The sequence below is a fragment of the Lucilia sericata genome, unplaced genomic scaffold (assembly GCF_015586225.1).
Source record: "Lucilia sericata isolate MDLA Ls3-8-SP2 unplaced genomic scaffold, ASM1558622v1 Contig000622F_arrow, whole genome shotgun sequence".
Lineage (NCBI taxonomy): Eukaryota > Metazoa > Arthropoda > Insecta > Diptera > Calliphoridae > Lucilia > Lucilia sericata.
Genome location: NW_023994628.1, coordinates 219,197 through 241,270, shown reverse-complemented (window position 1 = coordinate 241,270; position 22,074 = coordinate 219,197). Strand labels below are relative to the sequence as shown.

Below are 22,074 nucleotides of genomic sequence, written 5' to 3'. Positions count from 1 at the left end.
AGACTAGACTATAGACTAGACTATAGACTAGTACTATAGACTAGACTATAGACTAGACTATCGACTAGACTATAGACTAGACTATAGACTAGACTATAGACTAGACTCTAGACTAGACTATAGACTAGACTATAGACTAGACTATAGACTAGACTATAGACTAGACTATAGACTAGACTATAGACTAGACTATAGACTAGACTATAGACTAGACTATAGACTAGACTATAGACTAGACTATAGACTAGACTATAGACTAGACTATAGACTAGACTATAGACTAGACTATAGACTAGACTATAGACTAGACTATAGACTAGACTATAGACTAGACTATAGACTAGACTATAGACTAGACTATAGACTAGACTATAGACTAGACTATAGACTAGACCTATAGACTAGACTATAGACTAGACTATAGACTAGACTATAGACTAGACTATAGACTAGACTATAGACTAGACTATAGACTAGACTATAGACTAGACTATAGACTAGACTATAGACTAGACTATAGACTAGACTATAGACTAGACTATAGACTAGACTATAGACTAGACTATAGACTAGACTATAGACTAGACTATAGACTAGACTAGACTAGACTATAGACTAGACTATAGACTAGACTAGACTAGACTATAGACTAGTCTATAGACTAGACTATAGACTAGACTATAGACTAGACTATAGACTAGACTATAGACTAGACTATAGACTAGACTATAGACTAGACTATAGACTAGACTATAGACTAGACTATAGACTAGACTATAGACTAGACTATAGACTAGACTATAGACTAGACTATAGACTAGACTATAGAAGACTATAGACTAGACTATAGACTAGACTATAGACTAGACTATAGACTAGACTATAGACTAGACTATAGACTAGACTATAGACTAGACTATAGACTAGACTATAGACTAGACTATAGACTAGACTATAGACTAGACTATAGACTAGACTATAGACTAGACTATAGACTAGACTATAGACTAGACTATAGACTAGACTATAGACTAGACTATAGACTAGACTATAGACTAGACTATAGACTAGACTATAGACTAGACTATATACTAGACTATAGACTAGACTATAGACTAGACTATAGACTAGACTAGACTATAGACTAGACTATAGACTAGACTATAGACTAGACTATAGACCTAGACTATAGACTAGACTATAGACTAGACTATAGACTAGACTATAGACTAGACTATAGACTAGACTATAGACTAGGACTATAGACTAGACTATAGACTAGACTATAGACTAGACTATAGACTAGACTATAGACTAGACTATAGACTAGACTATAGACTAGACTATAGACTAGACTATAGACTAGACTATAGACTAGACTATAGACTAGACTATAGACTAGACTATAGACTAGACTATAGACTAGACTATAGACTAGACTATAGGACTAGACTATAGACTAGACTATAGACTAGACTATAGACTAGACTATAGACTAGACTATAGACTAGACTATAGACTAGACTATAGACTAGACTATAGACTAGACTATAGACTAGACTATAGACTAGACTATAGACTAGACTATAGACTAGACTATAGACTAGACTATAGACTAGACTATAGACTAGACCTATAGACTAGACTATAGACTAGACTAGACTAGACTATAGACTAGACTATAGACTAGACTATAGACTAGACTATAGACTAGACTATAGACTAGACTATAGACTAGACTATAGACTAGACTATAGACTAGACTATAGACTAGACTATAGACTAGACTATAGACTAGACTATAGACTAGACTATAGACTAGACTATAGACTAGACTATAGACTAGACTATAGACTAGACTATAGACTAGACTATAGACTAGACTATAGACTAGACTATAGACTAGACTATAGACTAGACTGTAGACTAGACTAGACTATTGACTAGACTATAGACTAGACTAGACTAGACTAGACTAGACTAGACTAGACTAGACTAGACTAGACTAGACTAGACTAGACTAGACTAGACTATAGACTAGACTATAGCTAGACTATAGACTAGACTATAGACTAGACTATAGACTAGACTGTAGACTAGACTATAGACTAGACTATAGACTAGACTATAGACTAGACTATAGACTAGACTATAGACTATACTATAGACTAGACTATAGACTAGACTATAGACTAGACTATAGACTAGACTATAGACTAGACTATAGACTAGACTATAGACTAGACTACAGACTAGACTATAGACTAGACTACAGACTAGACTATAGACTAGACTATAGACTAGACTATAGACTAGACTATAGACTAGACTATAGACTAGACTATAGACTAGACTATAGACTAGACTATAGACTAGACTATAGACTAGACTATAGACTAGACTATAGACTAGACTATAGACTAGATTATAGACTATAGACTAGACTAGAGAGCTGCCGTTCGGTATTATATGTTCGGATATGTAAGAATGTATATGTATATACTTTCATGTATGTATGAGAGTTTAGTAAGAGCAAGTATTTGCCAAATATTTTATTTATGTATTTTTATAACTAAATTTGTGTGTTTGCATATTATAAATGATTTCGAACATGTGTTAATGGGACGATATATTAAATTTAATTTTCAATCGTTAAGAGAAGAAAACCAAAAAATAAATCTGCATATGACAAAAAGAAAATTCTCACATATACTATAATATATGTTCCGACTGTATACCCTACAGTTTTGAAGAAAGACATTTAATTTGATCTCAATATAAAAAATAATGTATTCTGATGGTTAATATATTTAAATGGTGGATGTATATTACATTGAATGCGAAGATAGGAGACGAACCCACGACTACCGGTTAAACCTGATAAAATTGTTTCTTCCTTCGTTTAGAGCATGCCACCGGGCGACCACCATTTAGATTAAGGGTAGCATTATAATATTACAACCTAAACGATACGATTTCCAAACTCTGCACGGTATATAATATGTATGCTTCAGAATGTGTAATACTATAATCGAGTGTGTAAGGAAGTGCTTTTTTCTGACGTTTGTCTTCTTTAAAAAGGAAAATATTGCTTTAAAAATCGACGTTTCCTTTTATTTTCTGCTTTTGTAGAATAATATACATACGTTTATAAGTATATTCAAGCATATTTTCTTTTGGAAGATATATACGAGTTTAACCAAAAGCCATCAGACACACATGTGTGTATTTCATTTTTATTTCCTTTTATCCATTACTTATGTGTCTTCTTCATTTGCCCTAACCCCGCCATCCATTTTCAAAAGGCTTGCAACCATATTTTTAGCTGTATGAAAATGTAAATGATTGATGGCAACTACTTTTGTCACGGCAAACAAATATTTGCTTTGCTTTCAAAAAATTAAAATTTCGTAAAAGTTTTTTTTTATGATGTTAAAGGAAAGAGCGAAAAAGAAAATGCAAACATTTTTAAGAAATTAACAGAGATTTTTTATGTAATTAAAAATACAAAAATATTTAACAGTGTTAATGAAGAGTTCTCTAAGTCAATAGAGTTAACAGCAGATGAAATAATTATTGGTACTAAAGAATATATTGTATAAAACTCCTTATAAGAAAAGAAAAATTACGATAGAAAAATGAACAATGATATCTTTAAACATTACCTTGCAGATAAGTGAAATCTATGATTCAGATTACTGTTTAGTTTCTAGTCCAGGTTACAGTTTAGTCCTCGCCATAGTTTAGTCTAAACTTTAGTCCAAACTTTACAACTTAGTACAGATTATATGTAGACTTAAATATAGTCTGTACTATATACGAAATTATTGTCTGGACTATAGACTAAGCTATAGTCCAACTATAGTATAGACTAAACTATAGTCTTGAATATAGACTAGACTGTAGTCTGGACTATAGACTATAGTAGTCTATACGAGACTATAATACGGGATATAGGCTATATACTTGTCTTTACTCATGACTATTGACTGTATACCAAACTATAATCTGGAATTTAGACTAGCCGGGACTATAAACTAGACATTAGTCTGGACTTTAAAATAGACTACAATCTGGACAAGAGTCTAGACTATTATGACTAGACTATGGTCTGGACTATGGAATAGAAAGTAGTCTGGACTATAGAATAGATTATAGTCTGGACTACAGAATAGACTATAGAATAGATTATAGTGTGGACTACAGAATAGACTATAGATTGGACTATAGAATAAACTATAGACTGGACGATAGAATAGAGTATAGACTGGACTATAGAGTAGACTTTAGACAGGACTATAGAATAGACTATAGTCTGGACTATAGACCCACTATAAACTCGACTAAAGGCTAGACTTTAGTCTGAACTATAGACTATAGAATATGAACTATAGACTATTTTCTGAACTATAGACTAAACTACAGTTGGGACTATAGATTAGACTATAGTCTGGACTATAGACTATATTCTGGTATAGTATGGACTATAGACTAGACTATAGTCTGAACTATAGACCAGACTATAGTCTGAACTATAGACTATAGACTATGAACTATAGACTATTTTCTGAACTATAAACTAAACTACAGTTTGGACTATAGACTAGACTATAGTCTGGACTATAGTCTGGACTATAGTCTGGACTATAGACTAGACTATAGACTAGACTATATTCTGGTATATTATGGAGTATAGACTAGACTAGACTATAGTCTGGACTATAGACTGGACTATAGTCTGAACTATAGACTAGGCTATAGTCTGGAATATAGAATAGACTATAGACTAGACTATAAAATAGACTGTAGACTGGCAACAGATCCACTATAAACTCGATTAAAGACTAGACTATAGTCTGAACAATAGACTAGACTATAGTTTGAACTATAGACTAGACTATATTCTGAACTATAGACTCGACTATAGTCTGAACTATAGACTAAACTATAGATCTATAGAATAGACTATAGTCTGGACTATAGTCTGAACTATAGACTAGTCTAGTATGGACTACTAGTCTAGTATGGCTAAAATAAACTATAGTCACATCTATAAAATAAACTATTGTCTGGAGTATAGAACAGGCTATAATTTGGACTATAGAATGTAATATATTTTGGACTATAGACTAAACTATAGTCTGGACTGTAGACTAAACTATAGTCTGGACTATAAACTAAAATATAGTCTGGACTATAGACTAAACTATGGTCTGGACTGTATAATTAACTATAGTCTGGACTATAGACTAAATTATAGTTTGGACTATAGACTAAATTAAAGTCTGGACTATAGACTAAACTATAGTCTGGACTATAGACTAAACTATAGTCTGGACTATAGACTAAACTATAGTCTGGACTATGTACTAAACTATAGTCTGGACTATAGACTAAACTATAGTCTGTACTATAAACTATACTATAGTTTGTACTATAGACTTAACTATAGTCTGGACTATAGACTAATCTATAGTCTGGACAATAGACTTAACTACAGTCTGGACTATAGACTAAACTATAGTCTGGAACATTGACTAAATTATAGTCTGGTCTATAGACAAAACTAAAGTCTGGACTATAGACTAAACTATAGTCTGGACTATAGGCTAGACTATAGTCTGGACTATAGACTATACTATAGTCTGAACTATAGACTAGACTATAGTCTGGGCTATAGACTACACTATAGTTTGGGCTATAGACTAGACTATATTCTGGACTATAGACTTTACTAAACTCTGGACTACAGACTAGACTATACTCCGGATAGTTAAATTTATTATCCAGGCCATATTCTTGACTATTGTTAAAACATGGTCCAACGATTGATAATTTACATTTAAAGCAATTTCTGGTACATAATATAATAATCTTATAATATTTCGTGGTGTTATAGTGATATTATCTATTAAAATGTTATATTTATCTAACTTAAATCACAACATACTTATTTTAAGTTACACAATACTGAACTTTAATCTAATTATTTGTTAGCAAATAGAATTTTTATTAAATGCCTAATAAGTCCCAATTATCATAAGTACTATTTGAATATTTAAATGACCCATTAAAAAGTAAAAATCTCTAAACAAAATATATACAAAATTAAATATTTAATTATTAAACTTAAATATTGTTTGTAAAACTACAGCAACAAAACATTTGCCCAAAAATAATTAACTATAGAGAACAAAATAATTTTAAATGAGTAAAATATGTGTACAATTTGTACTGTATATGTTATGTGTTGAAAATAAGTGAATAAATAAATAATTCATGCTAAAATGTATTTAATTATAATGTTGAAAATGACATAATAAAATATTTAAATATACATATTTTTTTCATATGTATGTATGTACGTGTGAAATATTATAGCAAGTATAACTAAATTACTATCACATTATCTGAAATGGCTAGAAAAGGGAAGGAGGGAGGTACAGTGTGTGTTAATATTAGGATACATTTTAATATTTTCTTACTCTTCTAACTATATATCTTGGTATAACTATAGATACACGCCCCCTTGATATACGCCAATGTGTAACATACAGTTTAATCTTATTTATTTTGGACGTGCTAAAAGTTCTCACACGACCGACTAAGCTTTCAAACTTTCATTCCTTAAGTTTTTTTTCGTTATTTCACACTTTAGACATTTAAGTACCGTTTAAAATATTCCCTCGAGCTATATAAATATGTATATACCTCATTGGCTTTGTGCTGGTTGTCAACTATTGTTTCTTTGGCATTGTACAGAATTGTTAGATTTTTGTCGTTGTTGGATTTGTTTTTTATGGACGCATTTTACCGGGTCATTGTTTGTATGACTTTTTTTTATACTCCTACTAAAATATATAAAGGCTCATTTTTGTCATGTCCTGTAAAAACAAAAAGAAAATTTTACATTGAGAAAAGGACATCATTATCAACACTTTCATATTTGCTCATTCACTTTCGGTTTAAGTTCTTTTGTGATTTGTGGCAAATAATTAACTTTTGTTTTTTACAATTTACAATATACATACATTTTTGTAAAACTTATTTCTTAAATAATCTTTTGTTTGTTACAAAATATGGCGAAAAACATCCTTAAAGGATTGATTTGGCTCAATGAAAAGTTGTCTGCAATATATTCGAACATGTTGCCCAGTTACTTTGTAATAAAATTGGCTGAAGAGTGTATGAATACACTGAAATTGTGAAAATATTTAATGGAGATAAACATATTAAGACTTCTTCTTTAAAAGAATAAATTAAGGAATAAAGAATAATAAGATTTAAGTTGAAATTTAATTAACAATTTGTATTTTAAACTTAAGAGCATAAACATAAAACTTAAGAGCATAAACATATTTAAAGAACTAGAGACGACTCACCATTGTCCCTTTGGGTGTCTTGCACACATGTTTCTGTATAATCTACGACCTCCCTATTGCTTAATCTCGAAAAACATCACTTTCATTTACAACAACTTAGATGAGCTGGTCTCTGTTGATTCGGTAACATCACCAAGAGACCTAAACGGTAGACCGAAATACGAGTCCATCAAATAAGCCAAAGACAAGTTCTTACTCACAGAGAACATACTAGTATGAACAGAATCTGCTATGGACTGAACCAGTCTGAACATACCTGAACAAAGAAGGGAGCTTTTATGGAGTCATCCGAATACATCCATCACCATTCAACCCAGCACACTTCTAATTCATATGGGTGTGGCAAGATCATTATACCTCTGATTCATTCCGTTTCTTATTCAATTAACACCAATTCATTTAACACCAACTTTTAGCCCCACTTTCACGCCTCTGAGAGGTATCTGTTGTCATTTTCTGCAACAGCCCCCAACTTAGCCCGAAATATAGACACTCTAAGCCGCGATCTTAACACGTGCACCTCACCTCATCAATCATCGGGACAAGACAAAGTCCGAAACTCTACACTGCGGGTTCCCGTGGTACCAGGTCAAATCATTTCAAGAAAAGTCCAATGATACATTAGATACAACCACTTTATAGTCCAATCAGACTAGACGTACTGGTAGCACCTCTTTACCACGGGATTGCAATCACACCAAGACGTAGGAAGTTCATCAAGTTAATATGTCCCGGAGGAAACAGTATTAAACATTTTTCATCATTCTGACACAATATGAATTCCGTGCCAAAATAACTGCTTATTGTTTGAGGCTAAGAAGCTTATATCATATAGAGCGCTCAGTATCTTTAAGGGTTCGTAATCCTTATATAACTCCTAGATCGTGGAAAAACGGGAATCATAATGAAATATATATGATTTGTTGTAATAAATTAAACACTTTCAAAATATCTAATGAATTAATTGTGAATCACCTTAATACACATATTTATGTCGACATAAAATACAACACGCCGACAAATTTATTACTGACAAATTCAATAGAAATATTCCATTAAATAATTTTAATTATTCTTAAAACGCAATTACTGACTCACTGTGGAATTCCGTTTCCAGTTTCTAGGAACATACGATAGAATACTAGTTCATAAAAGGGAATTCTAAAGAAATATAACTGTTGATAAATGGCGTAAAGAAAGTTTTTAGTTTATTTAAATTAAAGCAAAAGGAACAGGATTTATAGTAATACTTTGATGATCTTAGATGATTAGATAAATGCACTAAAATTGCTATATATTTGGTTATAAAATGGTTGATGGTTAGATTTAGAAAAGTTCACTAAAATGGTTTCTTCTTTAAACGGCTTGGTTACTTTTTTAAAACTCCTTTGTCTTTAACATCCGTTCAATAACCTTTCATTTTTTGTTATATTCCTTTATTTTGTCATAAAAAACGTATTTTATGGATATTTTTCTTATTTTGTTGGCCTTTGGTTATTTGAGAAGACAAATGTTTCCGAAGGCCAATAAATGTCAATGAACTTTTCTTTATATTACTATGTTCAATGAAACTATAATTTTTTTAGAAGAAAGGCACGTTTAACTAAAGGTTTTTTATCTTTAGTACAAGAGGTTTGTTTATGTATAAATATGTAACGAAATAGTTTCGAAGTAGTTTCTCTTTGGTAATTGAAAAATAATATTAACATTTGAAATGAAAATTTCAAATCCTTAAGAAATCGGACGGAAATTAATAATAAGCCCGTTATGGAACTCCTGGAATCTCTGATCTGACAAGAATTTAAACTGTACGAAGCAAATGTCTTCCGTCAATTACCTACTAACTAACTAACTAACTAACTAACTAACTAACTAACTAACTAACTAACTAACTAACTAACTAACTAACTAACTAACTAACTAACTAACTAACTAACTAACTAACTAACTAACTAACTAACTAACTAACTAACTAACTAACTAACTAACTAACTAACTAACTAACTAACTAACTAACTAACTAACTAACTAACTAACTAACTAACTAACTAACTAACTAACTAACTAACTAACTAACTAACTAACTAACTAACTAACTAACTAACTAACTAACTAACTAACTAACTAACTAACTAACTAACTAACTAACTAACTAACTAACTAACTAACTAACTAACTAACTAACTAACTAACTAACTAACTAACTAACTAACTAACTCACTAACTCACTAACTAACTAACTAAGGTGAAAAATGCACTCACTTTTTCCAAGTTTCCCTTTTCTAGATATAGCCATTCAGGCTTCCCAGTATAGATCTAAGGTGTGTTTCAGAATTATAAGAACACTTTTTATTATAATATTTTTCTTTAAAATATTTAATAAATCTTATAAATTATTTTGGAAACATGATCAGCTTTGAACGTGCTTTTCATCGATGTGCAATTTATCTCCATTTCTTTCCTAATTTCTAATATTTTTCAAATAACAAGTTTGTCTGTGTTTCAAAATTATAAAAACACAATTTTAAAAAATTGTTTGGTAATTTGGACTCCCTTATATTTTAGAAGATTAAATATTCCAGATTTCACACTTTTTACTAAAGTTTTTATTATATTTTGATCAATATTTGATGATTCCTGTGAAATTCCGTTTTTTCTTAAATTAAGGCTTTCGTACGTTGATTTCCTAAGTAAACTCGATTGGGTTGTATCCCCTAAAGACTTTCCATGGACTTTACATCTAGTTAGCACTGCTGACCACTCTAAAGCAGGTGTATTTTTGGTGTTAAACCAGTTTTTGAAAAATCTTATGTTGGGTATAAAGCATTTTCTTGCTGAAAATTTAGTTTTTTGTTGGACTTTGTGTCATGAAAAGCACAAAATTAATTTCTAGATTTCTGGCGTAGGACGTGCTGTTAATTTTACATGAATGAAAATGGAATTGGAGTCAGACGTCGGAGCAAAAAGCTGCACTAACCATCAGCAACCCATCGCCAAAATTTCTCTTGGGAAAGTGTAGGGAATCCTTGCTCATATCTCTCCAATATCCTTATTTTTTGTCTGGATTCCACTTTTTTCCTTCGAAAATATAAACTGATGTAAAATTTATAGTTATTTTCCCATTTACAAAAAAAAATAGATAAAGTCATACTTGGATGTAATTTGCTTGCATGTTTTCTTTCGCGAACTGGAGCTTTGCAGTAACATGATGGGGTAGTAACCGCGGAACTTGCATCATTTTTAATTATTTTGAAATATTTATTTCTGAAATTGTCCTCCACACTGTTATTTTAGGCACTGAAACGCCAATCTGAGCTTTTATATTTATTAAACTCAAAGTTGAATTGTTCTTTTTACGTATATTATGGGGTATTTCTCGCTGGGAAAGAGTTTTCTGACATGCTGATCACTTGGTTTGTGCTTAATTATCACGATAAATAAAAAAAAATAACAACTTTCTCAATCCTATCCAATTTCTGAGCAATTTGCCTAAATTTCAAAAGTTGGTCTTTTATGGCCGAAATTTTACCTTTTGCAGGGTCAGAATGAAAAAAATCTACATGGTACATCAAAGACACAATTTTTTCTTTATTTTAGGACCAATTATATCCAAGTTCTCTGGCCTACTAAGTTGCATAATTGGTTTTTATTGATTTGGTTTTATAATTATGCAACATTAAAATAACGGAAAACTTCCAGAAATGCAACAACAATAATCTCAAAATTATTTTTTTGTATATGTATAAATAGTAAATGCAAAAATGTATTATTTGTACAAATTTTTTGTAGATCCATTCAATACTTGAAGAGAAATTCGAAAAATATATTTGTTCTTATAATTTTGAAACACACCTTATGTGTATACATGTGTTCCAAATTGATATGGCTTGAACCTGTAAAGATGCAGTCGTACAATAGGATGTCCCGTGGACAACTTTTTTTTTTTTTTTTTTGAAAAGGATCTCAGTTCACATCCTGTGATCAAAATTCTTCATTTCAGTACAATATGTTAAAAAAAATCCTGCAATCTTTTCGAAATGGGTCTCAAAAATTCTGTAACTTTTACGCGTATCGTGGGAATTGAATTTCACCAAAGATTTTTATTTGATTGATATAATTTCAAGTAATTTTCACTAATATTTTTTTAATTTTTAATCTATACCCAGTAAAAATTTTCATTACCATGTAAGGGGTTAAAATGCCAAAATTTAATTACACAATAGCATTTTAAATCATTATTTTAACACGGTGATGTCATTGGTACTTACCACAAACGATTACAAGTAAGTAGAAAAACTAGTCGTTGTAAATGGCGTGATAAAACGCATACAGCTTCTATATCTTCACTAGCAAGATGACTAATGAATTAGAAAGTATTTATATAACACATTGTTAGTAAGACCTTATTAGACTACTGCTATGTAATCCAGACGATATGTAGTAATCATTAAAAAGTATGTTGTTAGGTAAGTAATTACAATTGAAAGCCATTACCCAGTTTTTGCTGGGTAAGTATATTTTTCAAAGTGATTTTAAGTCAATGCAATAGAATCCAATGCTAAATGATTAGCTGTTCTAATTAACTACAATAAAATAGAAATGTTATTTTCACTCTTATCTCCACATACCATTAAGAAAACTTTTCCAAAATGATTGATATCAAATTAAAATGAACCCACAAAACAGTTTGAACTACCAAAGCTAAAACAGACAATATTTATTACTCTAAAAAGCCACTTTCATTTACACACTACAACGTGAAGTGGAAAAAAGCTCCATTTCCATTATGATTTATAAACTAATTAATTATTAACACCCAGGACATAAATAAAAATTATTACAGCTTTTGCTGTATATTATTTCCCGCTGTATTGCCACCACTAATAAATATTTCAAAATAAAAATCCCCCTGTTGTCAACATCATTAATTTTATTACTAAAACTAAAAATATGACTGTGAACTCCAAAGAGACTAAGAGATGTCATTGTCTTTATTGTATACATAGAAATATTTTTTATAATTTTTTTTCTTTTTTTTTAATATTTATCGGGAGTCATATAAGTTTATTGTCCTTAGACATTTTGTTTTGATAATTGTTTAATTACTTTTGTTACTCTCTGTGTATAAGGATGTATTCCCTGCAGTATTGGCAGTTATACATGTTGTCCACATTTTTACAAATGTTGAACTACTGGGTTGTTACTAATTTATATATGGGGTATTTGAGACTTATGTACATACATATACATATATGTACTCTTCGTAGAATTAAAGCAAGCGAAAGTCATTCATTACTTTATTGTCCTTAAGTAATCTAAAAAAACGTCATTTGATAATTTATTTCTTTAATATGTTTTACAAAGCAATTATTTAGACAAATAGAATAATCTGGTTTAAATTATCGAAGGAAGTGTGATTTTAATCTGAGAAGAGTAGAAAGGCTATATGCTTCCTCCTAGAGCCAGAACAAGATCAAAACTATTAGTCATATTTTAAGTAGCTTAATATGACGGCCAACTGTAGTTGGTAGATACATAAATCCACTAGTTGATAACAGCCGCTCCGAACTTCAGGGTTTTTACTTCTGACTCGATGACTCTATATGTGCCCTTTGTTTCTCTCTTAAGTTCAGTGACTAATAATTTATATCTATATTTTATATTTTTTTTTTTTTGTTCAGTTCATTTCTTTCTTTGTGTTTTTTCCATTTTACTATTGTTTATTTAGGAGGTTTGTTTTCGATAAACTTAATGCCATTTTACGATTATAATTTATATATTTTAATGCATTTATATTAGGTTGTTCTCTGTCTATATATGACAGTACGTATGTGAGTAGGTACCGATAATTTGTTGAACTTTGTAAATAAAAAATGTATTTGTAAAATACAAAGTTTCCAGTTCACAAATACAATGGTATTTTGTCCACCTTAATCTGTGCTAATCGGCTTGATTATTCTGGGGCTCATACAGTTCATTTCGAAATCGGATAATACTATTTAGCATAAATTTAATAAATGAGTAGGTGGTTAGGTCAATGAGGCAGTCAACATACAATTCGAGTCAATGAATTCCATGATGATAATCAAATCATCCCAAGGGACTAACAAACGATTATATCTTATTGATGTCACTTGTGGACAGATCGCGTTATGCGGTGAAGTGTCCTAATACCCGACAGAACAGGGAAAATTTTTCATTGGTCTCTTCCTCGCCCTTGTTGTGATCACGTCTGCAGTAGTTGTATTGAAGATTTGGTCTCCTAACATAAGCATGTGCCCTGTCAAGTTGGCTAGCAGCAATCGAAGCCCTCTTTTTCAAAACCCCAAAAAGTTCTACAACCATTTAGTCATAAAATGGTCTGGTTCGTGCAAATTTATAAATTTCTCAATGTATTTAATAATTGTGTAGATATCGCCTGTATGTAGGTAGGAGCCGATTTTTGCTAGGAAACTCGGAACAGGAACTGTTCCCAGGGAGAGTTCCTGGATCTAGTACTAGGAGAAGTTGTAGTTGAATGGTTCACCATTTCGTTAAGATACTCATACATGGAAACGGTATTTGGACTCTTCGTTCTAGCTGACTTAAAACTCTGTGTAAATCGTGGTAATAAATGCTGAAAAGATCAATCCATAGTGAACACGATTTTAAGATTCCACAGCCGAATATAATATTCTTACTTGTTACTCTGAATACGTTACATATTCTGCACATCCGGGATTCAGTCCCGAACCATTTGTTTAACCTAACATTTAGGGTAACCAGCTATTTTAACATGGACACGTCCTACGAGGAAGTCAATTGTGTCCTTGTAGACAGTATCGAGGTAATATAAAACAAGTTTCTCGTTTACCTAGGCTATAGTAAAGTGACGACTGTCTTTGCTCTCGTTTTTGAATAGAGCCTTTTTATACCCTACACCACTTTAGTGGGGAGGGTATATTGGGTTTGTGCTGATGTTTGTAACGTACAATAATATTAGTCCTATACCCACCTTAAAGTATACCAATCGGCTAAGAATCATTTTCTAAATCGATTTAGCTATGTCCGTCCGTCTGTCTGTCCGTCTGTCTGTCTGTCTGTCTGTCTGTCTGTCCGTCTATGTAAACCTTTTAATCAATCTACAGGTCGCAATTTTGAAGATAATTCAATAAAATTTGGTACATGATCTTCTATTGTCGCAGGGACAAAGCTTATTGAAAATGGTTAAGATCAGTTTAGTATTTCACCTAGCCCCCATACAACTGATGCCCCAAATAGGGCTTGTAAACCTTGTAATCAAACTACAGGTCGCAATTTTGAAGATAATTCAATGAAATTTGGCACATGATCTTCTATGGTACAGGAGACAAAGCCTATTGAAAATGGTTAATATCGGTCCGTTATTTCACCTAGCCCCTATACAACTGAACCCCCGAATAGGGCTCGTAAACATTGTAATCAAGCTACAGGTCTCAATTTTAAAGATAATTCAATGAAATTTGGCGCATGAGCTTCTATGGTACCGGAGATGAAGCCTATTGAAAATAGTTAACATCGGTCCGTTATTTCACCTAGGCCCCATACAACTGAACCCGCCGAATAGGGCTTTTAAGTTCATAATTATGTTTAATATGCTCGTATCGAGAGAAAAATAATAAATTAAATTTTTCCCGTAATCGGCCTTTTTTAGACCCATTTCACCCGTTTGGGCTGATGTTTGTAACGCACAAAAATATTGGTTCTAAACCCAACTTAAAGTATAGCGATCGACTTAGACTCGCTCTCTGAGTCGATTAAGTCATTTCCGTCCGTCTGTCCGGCTGGCTGGCTATCCATGTAAACCTTGTGCATGTAAACCTTGTGTGAAAAATAATTCATTTTTAAAATATATTCTTGGTGTAGGGTATCATATGGTCGGCCATGTCCGACTATACTTTCCTACTTGTTTGTTTCTCTCGTGTTCATTACATTAAAACGATTTGATTGTAAAATATTCCTATATGAGATTCTTAAAATAAGCTGTTCCTAGGCACACAATAATGTACAGACATATAAATGTATGTTTACTTATTACTGGTGTAGGGTATTATGTGATTCTAACTATTTTTTATTTGTTTGTATTTGTATATTAATGTGTGAATTGCATTTAGTCTTTACGGTACTGATAACTATTGAATTTAATATCTCGCCTTAAGGGAATATTTGATATTCTGCATTTTGTTTGCACATATTTTCTATATTGGCTATAAACTATAAACAAATTAATAATTTTATAGGCTAACGGGTAAAATGAAACGGAGAAGAAAAATCTCGCATGGCTAGACAGGCTCATTAAACAGTTTACGCCTTGAGGCTTTAATAATCTACATACACACATATAAAATATATTCAAATTTAAGATTTACTTTCACTAATACGCAATATATATGTCTGATATAATTTCAGGAAGCTTATCGACGCTGGGTTTGCAGTACATTGGTGCCGTATTTTGCTGAGACCAGCGATATTATGAAACCACCAGAAATCTTAACCACCACTTTAGAAAGTACCAGTGTGGGTAGTGCTAGTAGCAGTGGGGTTAATAGTCCAAACCAGTCGTATAAATTACATTCATTAAACAACAGCAACAGCAGCAGTAGCAGCAACAATACCACCATGGCCTCAAACATGACTACCTCTCATACCGCAACAACATCAGCAAACAGCAGCAGCAGCAGCAAAATTAATAACAATGAAACAGATATGTCATCTGCAATGCCAACAACAAAACAAGCAACATCGAATTTTATTACAAACAGCAACAATAATAAACATGACATGCAATATAATGCCAATAATTATCAGCAGCAACATTTCTACATGCAACAGCAGCAGCAACAACATCATGTTAAAAGAAGAAATATACAAAAACAACAGCATGAGCATGAGCAGCAACAAAAACACCAACATTTTACCAATCATATATTGATTGATAACAGCAACAACAGTAGCATGGTCAGCAACAGCAACAACCACAATAAAATTAATGACATTCCTTACAAAACGATTTTAATTCACCATAAAAATCAACAACAACAACAACATCAACTGCATCCCTCTACCATTTCCCAGGCATTAATATTTAATGACATTATCACCCTCAATCCAAGGACTACAAGTCCAAGATATCCTTCAAGAACCACTACTGCACGCCTTCAAAGCTTTAATGCAACTAATGAGGCAGCATTTGGACTTAACTTTCATCACAAATCAACGAATAAAAGACGAAAACGCAGTGATAATTCCACATCAACAACAACTGCAATATTTGCTGATGTTGTTGTTAACAGACCATCCATGTCATCAACGCCATCGTTGTCTTCATCATATGCATCATCATCGTCATCATCATCAACGGTGATGCATCAAGTGCAGAGACAAAAGCAACAACAACAACAACAATCTTTTAATTTCATATCGACTGCCAACAATGAGGATTCTTTTCATGCCAAGAATCCAGTGATAACCAAATTATTAAAAAGGTAAATTATTTGTGAAAAATTTAATACAGATTACATACTTATAGAGGTGTTGAAAATATATACATACGTACATAGGTAACGTATGTATATATAACAATGTACATACACATGTATGAATTTAACTAACCATACCCCGTGCTATCAATTTTATATAGTTTTGCTCGTAATCCAGCGTGTTCACTCAGAATACGTACCATCTAGACCATAGACTAGACTATAGACTAGACTATAGACTAGACTATAGACTAGACTATAGACTAGACTATAGACTAGACTATAGACTAGACTATAGACTAGACTATAGACTAGACTATAGACTAGACTATAGACTAGACTATAGACTAGACTATAGACTAGACTATAGACTAGACTATAGACTAGACTATAGACTAGACTATAGACTAGACTATAGACTAGACTATAGACTAGACTATAGACTAGACTATAGACTAGACTATAGACTAGACTATAGACTAGACTATAGACTAGACTATAGACTAGACTATAGACTAGACTATAGACTAGACTATAGACTAGACTATAGACTAGACTATAGACTAGACTATAGACTAGACTATAGACTAGACTATAGACTAGACTATAGACTAGACTATAGACTAGACTATAGACTAGACTATAGACTAGACTATAGACTAGACTATAGACTAGACTATAGACTAGACTATAGACTAGACTATAGACTAGACTATAGACTAGACTATAGACTAGACTATAGACTAGACTATAGACTAGACTATAGACTAGACTATAGACTAGACTATAGACTAGACTATAGACTAGACTATAGACTAGACTATAGACTAGACTATAGACTAGACTATAGACTAGACTATAGACTAGACTATAGACTAGACTATAGACTAGACTATAGACTATAGACTAGACTATAGACTAGACTATAGACTAGACTATAGACTAGACTATAGACTAGACTATAGACTAGACTATAGACTAGACTATAGACTAGACTATAGACCTAGACTATAGACTAGACTATAGACTAGACTATAGACTAGACTATAGACTAGACTATAGACTAGACTATAGACTAGACTATAGACTAGACTATAGACTAGACTATAGACTAGACTATAGACTAGACTATAGACTAGACTATAGACTACTAGGACTAGACTAGACTAGACTATAGACTAGACTATAGACTACTATAGACTAGACTATAGACTAGACTATAGACTAGACTATAGACTAGACTATAGACTAGACTAGACTAGACTAGACTATAGACTAGACTATAGACTAACTATAGACTAGACTATAGACTAGACTATAGACTAGACTATAGACTAGACTATAGACTAGACTATAGACTAGACTAAGACTAGACTTAGACTAGCTAGACTATAGACTAGACTATAGACTAGGACTATAGACTAGACTATAGGACTAGACTATAGACTAGACTATAGACTAGGCACTATAGACTAGACTAGTAGACTAGACTATAGACTCAGACCTAATAGACTAGACTATAGACTAGACTATAGACTAGGACTATAGACTAGACTATAGGACTAGACTATAGACTAGACTATAGACTAGACTATAGCCTAGACTATAGACTAGACTATAGAACTAGACTATACACTAGACTATAGACTAGACTATAGACTAGACTATCAGACTAGACTATAGCACTAGACTATAGACTAGACTATAGACTAGGACTAGTAGACTAGACTATAGACTAGACTATAGACTAGACTATAGACTAGACTATAGACTAGACTATAGACTAGACTATAGACTAGACTATAGGACTAGGACTATCGACTAGGACTATAGACTAGGACTATAGACTAGACTATAGACAGACTATAGACTGAATAGACTAGGACCACCCATAGGCCTAGATATAGACTAGACTATAGACTAGACTATAGACTAGACTATAGACTAGGACTATAGACTAGACTATAGACTAGACTATAGACTAGACTAGACTATAGACTAGACTATAGACTAGACTATAGACTAGACTATAGACTAGACTATAGACTAGACTAGACCATCTCCTAATTTAATTTCCTAATGTTATCTTGCTAATACTTTATCCAACTTTCAGATCAAAACGTAAAGAATTTGAATTTCGTAAACGACGAAGAATACGACCCTGCCTAAGTGTGTGCCAAACAGTAGAGCAAAAATGTCCATATCTTCTACCAGCCGATCGAGCTCCCTCGATGCCAACACAATACGCCGGTGAACCAACATTCTTATGTTTAGGTATGATTTAAATGAAACACTAATTTTTAGCTTTAATGTAAAATTTTTTTGTTTTTTTTTTAATAAAATAATTACAGACTATAATATAGCAGAGACCAAAGAACAATTGGAAAAGGCCAGCCATGGACCCAATGACTGCTGCTATACGTACTGCAGCAATTCAGGCGATGGCATTTGCACGTACTGCAACGATATGTGGGATAAAACAGAAATCGAAAAAGAAGTCGATATCCTAACGGAAGAAAGAGAAACGAAAGTATTTAATATAACAATGAAGACAAAAGGGCGAGGACAAAGTACCGCTAATATAAGAGTAGAAACTAAGATACAACAAAAAATGGGTGAAGAAAAGAATGGCCTTAAAATGTCCACCGTTGCCATAGCGGTGCGTAATGATACAGCATTCGAGAATGCGACACTTTTAGCCGAGCGGCTACAATACTATGCCTTCTGTGACGGAGTCTTTTACTATGACGATGATGCCGACGATATGCCCGAATATCCTAATTCGGAAAATTGCCGACAATTGCCAGCAGTACAAAGTCGCTGCGACATACCCTACTATGCCAGCAATTATATATCATCGGCCGATATGTTGGGATCGTATCGCAAACATAACGAAGCTCAAAAGCTTTTAATCTGGCTGAGTACACTGCTGTGTCTGTGGTCCTGTTATAGTGCTCGATCTATGAGAATGAGACGTTATAATGAGGACAAGAAACAGCAACAAAGTGAGCAAGAACTAACACATCAAAAGCAACAACAACTACACAAGACAACTAATACTGCCTATAAGGGGGGAAATATGTGCCAGAGTTGCCAAACTCGCGAAATTATGCAAAATGAGGGAAACTGTGAAAAAATCATTAAATTATGGTACGATGATAGAGAATGTAGAATTATTATAATCTATTGGTTAAAATTCGGAACCGTAACGAAAACAACAGCAACACAACACAAAAAATCCTTAAGAACAAAATATTTACTAAAAAGAAATTTTCGAAAAATTCTACGTAGTACGAGTGTTAAGTTGAATTTGAAAATTTTAGAAATTCCCTCAACGATTTTGTTAATAAATTATAAAGAAATTTTATTACTTTTATTTAAGAAAAGGCAAAAACTAAGAAAACGAAAAATGAAAAGTTTTCCAGCAACAGCAACAACAACGGCACGACGACGAATAGTTAATGGAAAATGTTGGCCCTTGATAAGGGATTTAAAAAGATTCAAAAATATGAAATCGAAACCGAAAAAATGTAGTTTTAAATATAAAAACCATTATTATGATTATTATAATTATTATTACTGTAGTTGTAGTCAAATATTTAGTTGTAGTTGTAATAAAAATATTATTAATAATTATTATAATAATAATATTAAATATATGAAAAAGAAATTTAAATATAATTTTAGTACTTGTAATTTTAAAAATAATACTAATAATAATAATAATTACAACAAAAACCACAAGAACAACAACAACAACAAAATGATGATAATGAAAATTAATTATAAGAAAGTTTCTATAATTAAATTTAATACTACTACAACAACAACTCATATATTTATAATAAATTCTTATAATAATAACAACAACAACATCAGTAACAGCAACAACAACAACAAAATAAATTATTATAATATTATAGCTATTATAATAATAAGTTATAATATTTATAATAATAAAAATTCCAACAACAAACAACAAATCTTTAATAGTTTTTATTCAATTTCAAATAATAGTCATTATCATCAAAAACAACAACAACAACAACAACATCATCATTATTATTATAATTATAACGATTATTATTATTATAATAATTATAATTATATTAATTTTAAACTTAAGCCCAACATCAACAACAACAACATAATGATCAATAACAACACTGTTACATTAAAAACCTTAACATTAACAACAACATCATCATCATTATCATCATCATCAAGTCAAATTTTAAAGACAATTATGATTTACAAAATCTTGCAAACGATGTTGTTTATAATGCATATGTTAATAATGCCGTTATTGTTTAAATCATTTTTGAAAATGAAATACAATAATAATCATCATATGAAAAATATTAATTCTAATCTTAGTCTTAGTCCAAATACTAGTTATAATAGTAAAAAAACAAATTATCGTTATTTTTATTATTATAATTTCAATATTAACGATTGGTGGCAACGGAGACGATGGTGGTGCCGGCAACGACGACGACGACAACATCTAACATCGATAACGTCTCACTATATGCTGGAGAAGCATAATCATCATTTAGTCACCGAGTCCTTGTTGCTGAGCGTGGTGATCGACGCCAGCAGTCAAGCGAATTTTGTTCAATATATTTTATTATAGTGGTTTGTTTAATTGTGGATTTTCTTTTAAAATAAGTTTAAATAATTTTTTAATAATATTTTTTTTTATAATTTATTAAGTTATTAGTTTTATTTTTATTAAGTATAAATTATAAATTTCGTACTTTAAAATCTTTAATTTTAGATTAAGGAGTACTATTGGTCCAACTATTTAGCTGTTTTGAATCACTTTGCTCAAGAATTAGTCTGTAGACTAATATTTGGACTTGGAAATAGACTGATCTGCGGACTATTAAATCGACTAGTGTATAGGCTTGATAATAGACTAGCCTGTTGACTTATCTATTGATAAGTCTGTGGACGTGACTATTGAGTCTGTGAACTGGACAATATACAAGTCCGTTGAATTATCTATTGATATGTATCTGTTTATTAACAAGACATTTGACAAGTTAGTGGATTAGTCTATGGAATTGTTTATGGACTAGTCTATTGACTAGTATTTGAACTAGTCTATTGACTAATCGGTAGTAGAAACACTATTATATTGATTTTGTGCTCTAATAAACATACTAGTCTGTTAACTTATCTATTAATTT

At 31.7% G+C, this 22,074-nt stretch overlaps 1 protein-coding gene across 1 annotated transcript in view; it reads left to right on the top strand.

Moving 5' to 3' along the window:
* Window positions 1-21,690, top strand: part of LOC119606781 (putative uncharacterized protein DDB_G0282133) — a gene marked incomplete at its 5' end in the record, with an annotated part of 63,232 nt that extends 41,542 nt beyond the window's left edge. Inside the window, 4 exons of the mRNA XM_037960371.1 lie at window positions 15,810-16,885; window positions 18,993-19,153; window positions 19,231-20,542; window positions 21,660-21,690. Of these exons, the coding sequence (XP_037816299.1) occupies window positions 15,810-16,885; window positions 18,993-19,153; window positions 19,231-20,542; window positions 21,660-21,690 (2,580 nt within the window). The remainder of the gene's footprint in view (window positions 1-15,809; window positions 16,886-18,992; window positions 19,154-19,230; window positions 20,543-21,659) is intronic.
* Between the last annotated feature and the right edge of the window lie 384 nt (window positions 21,691-22,074).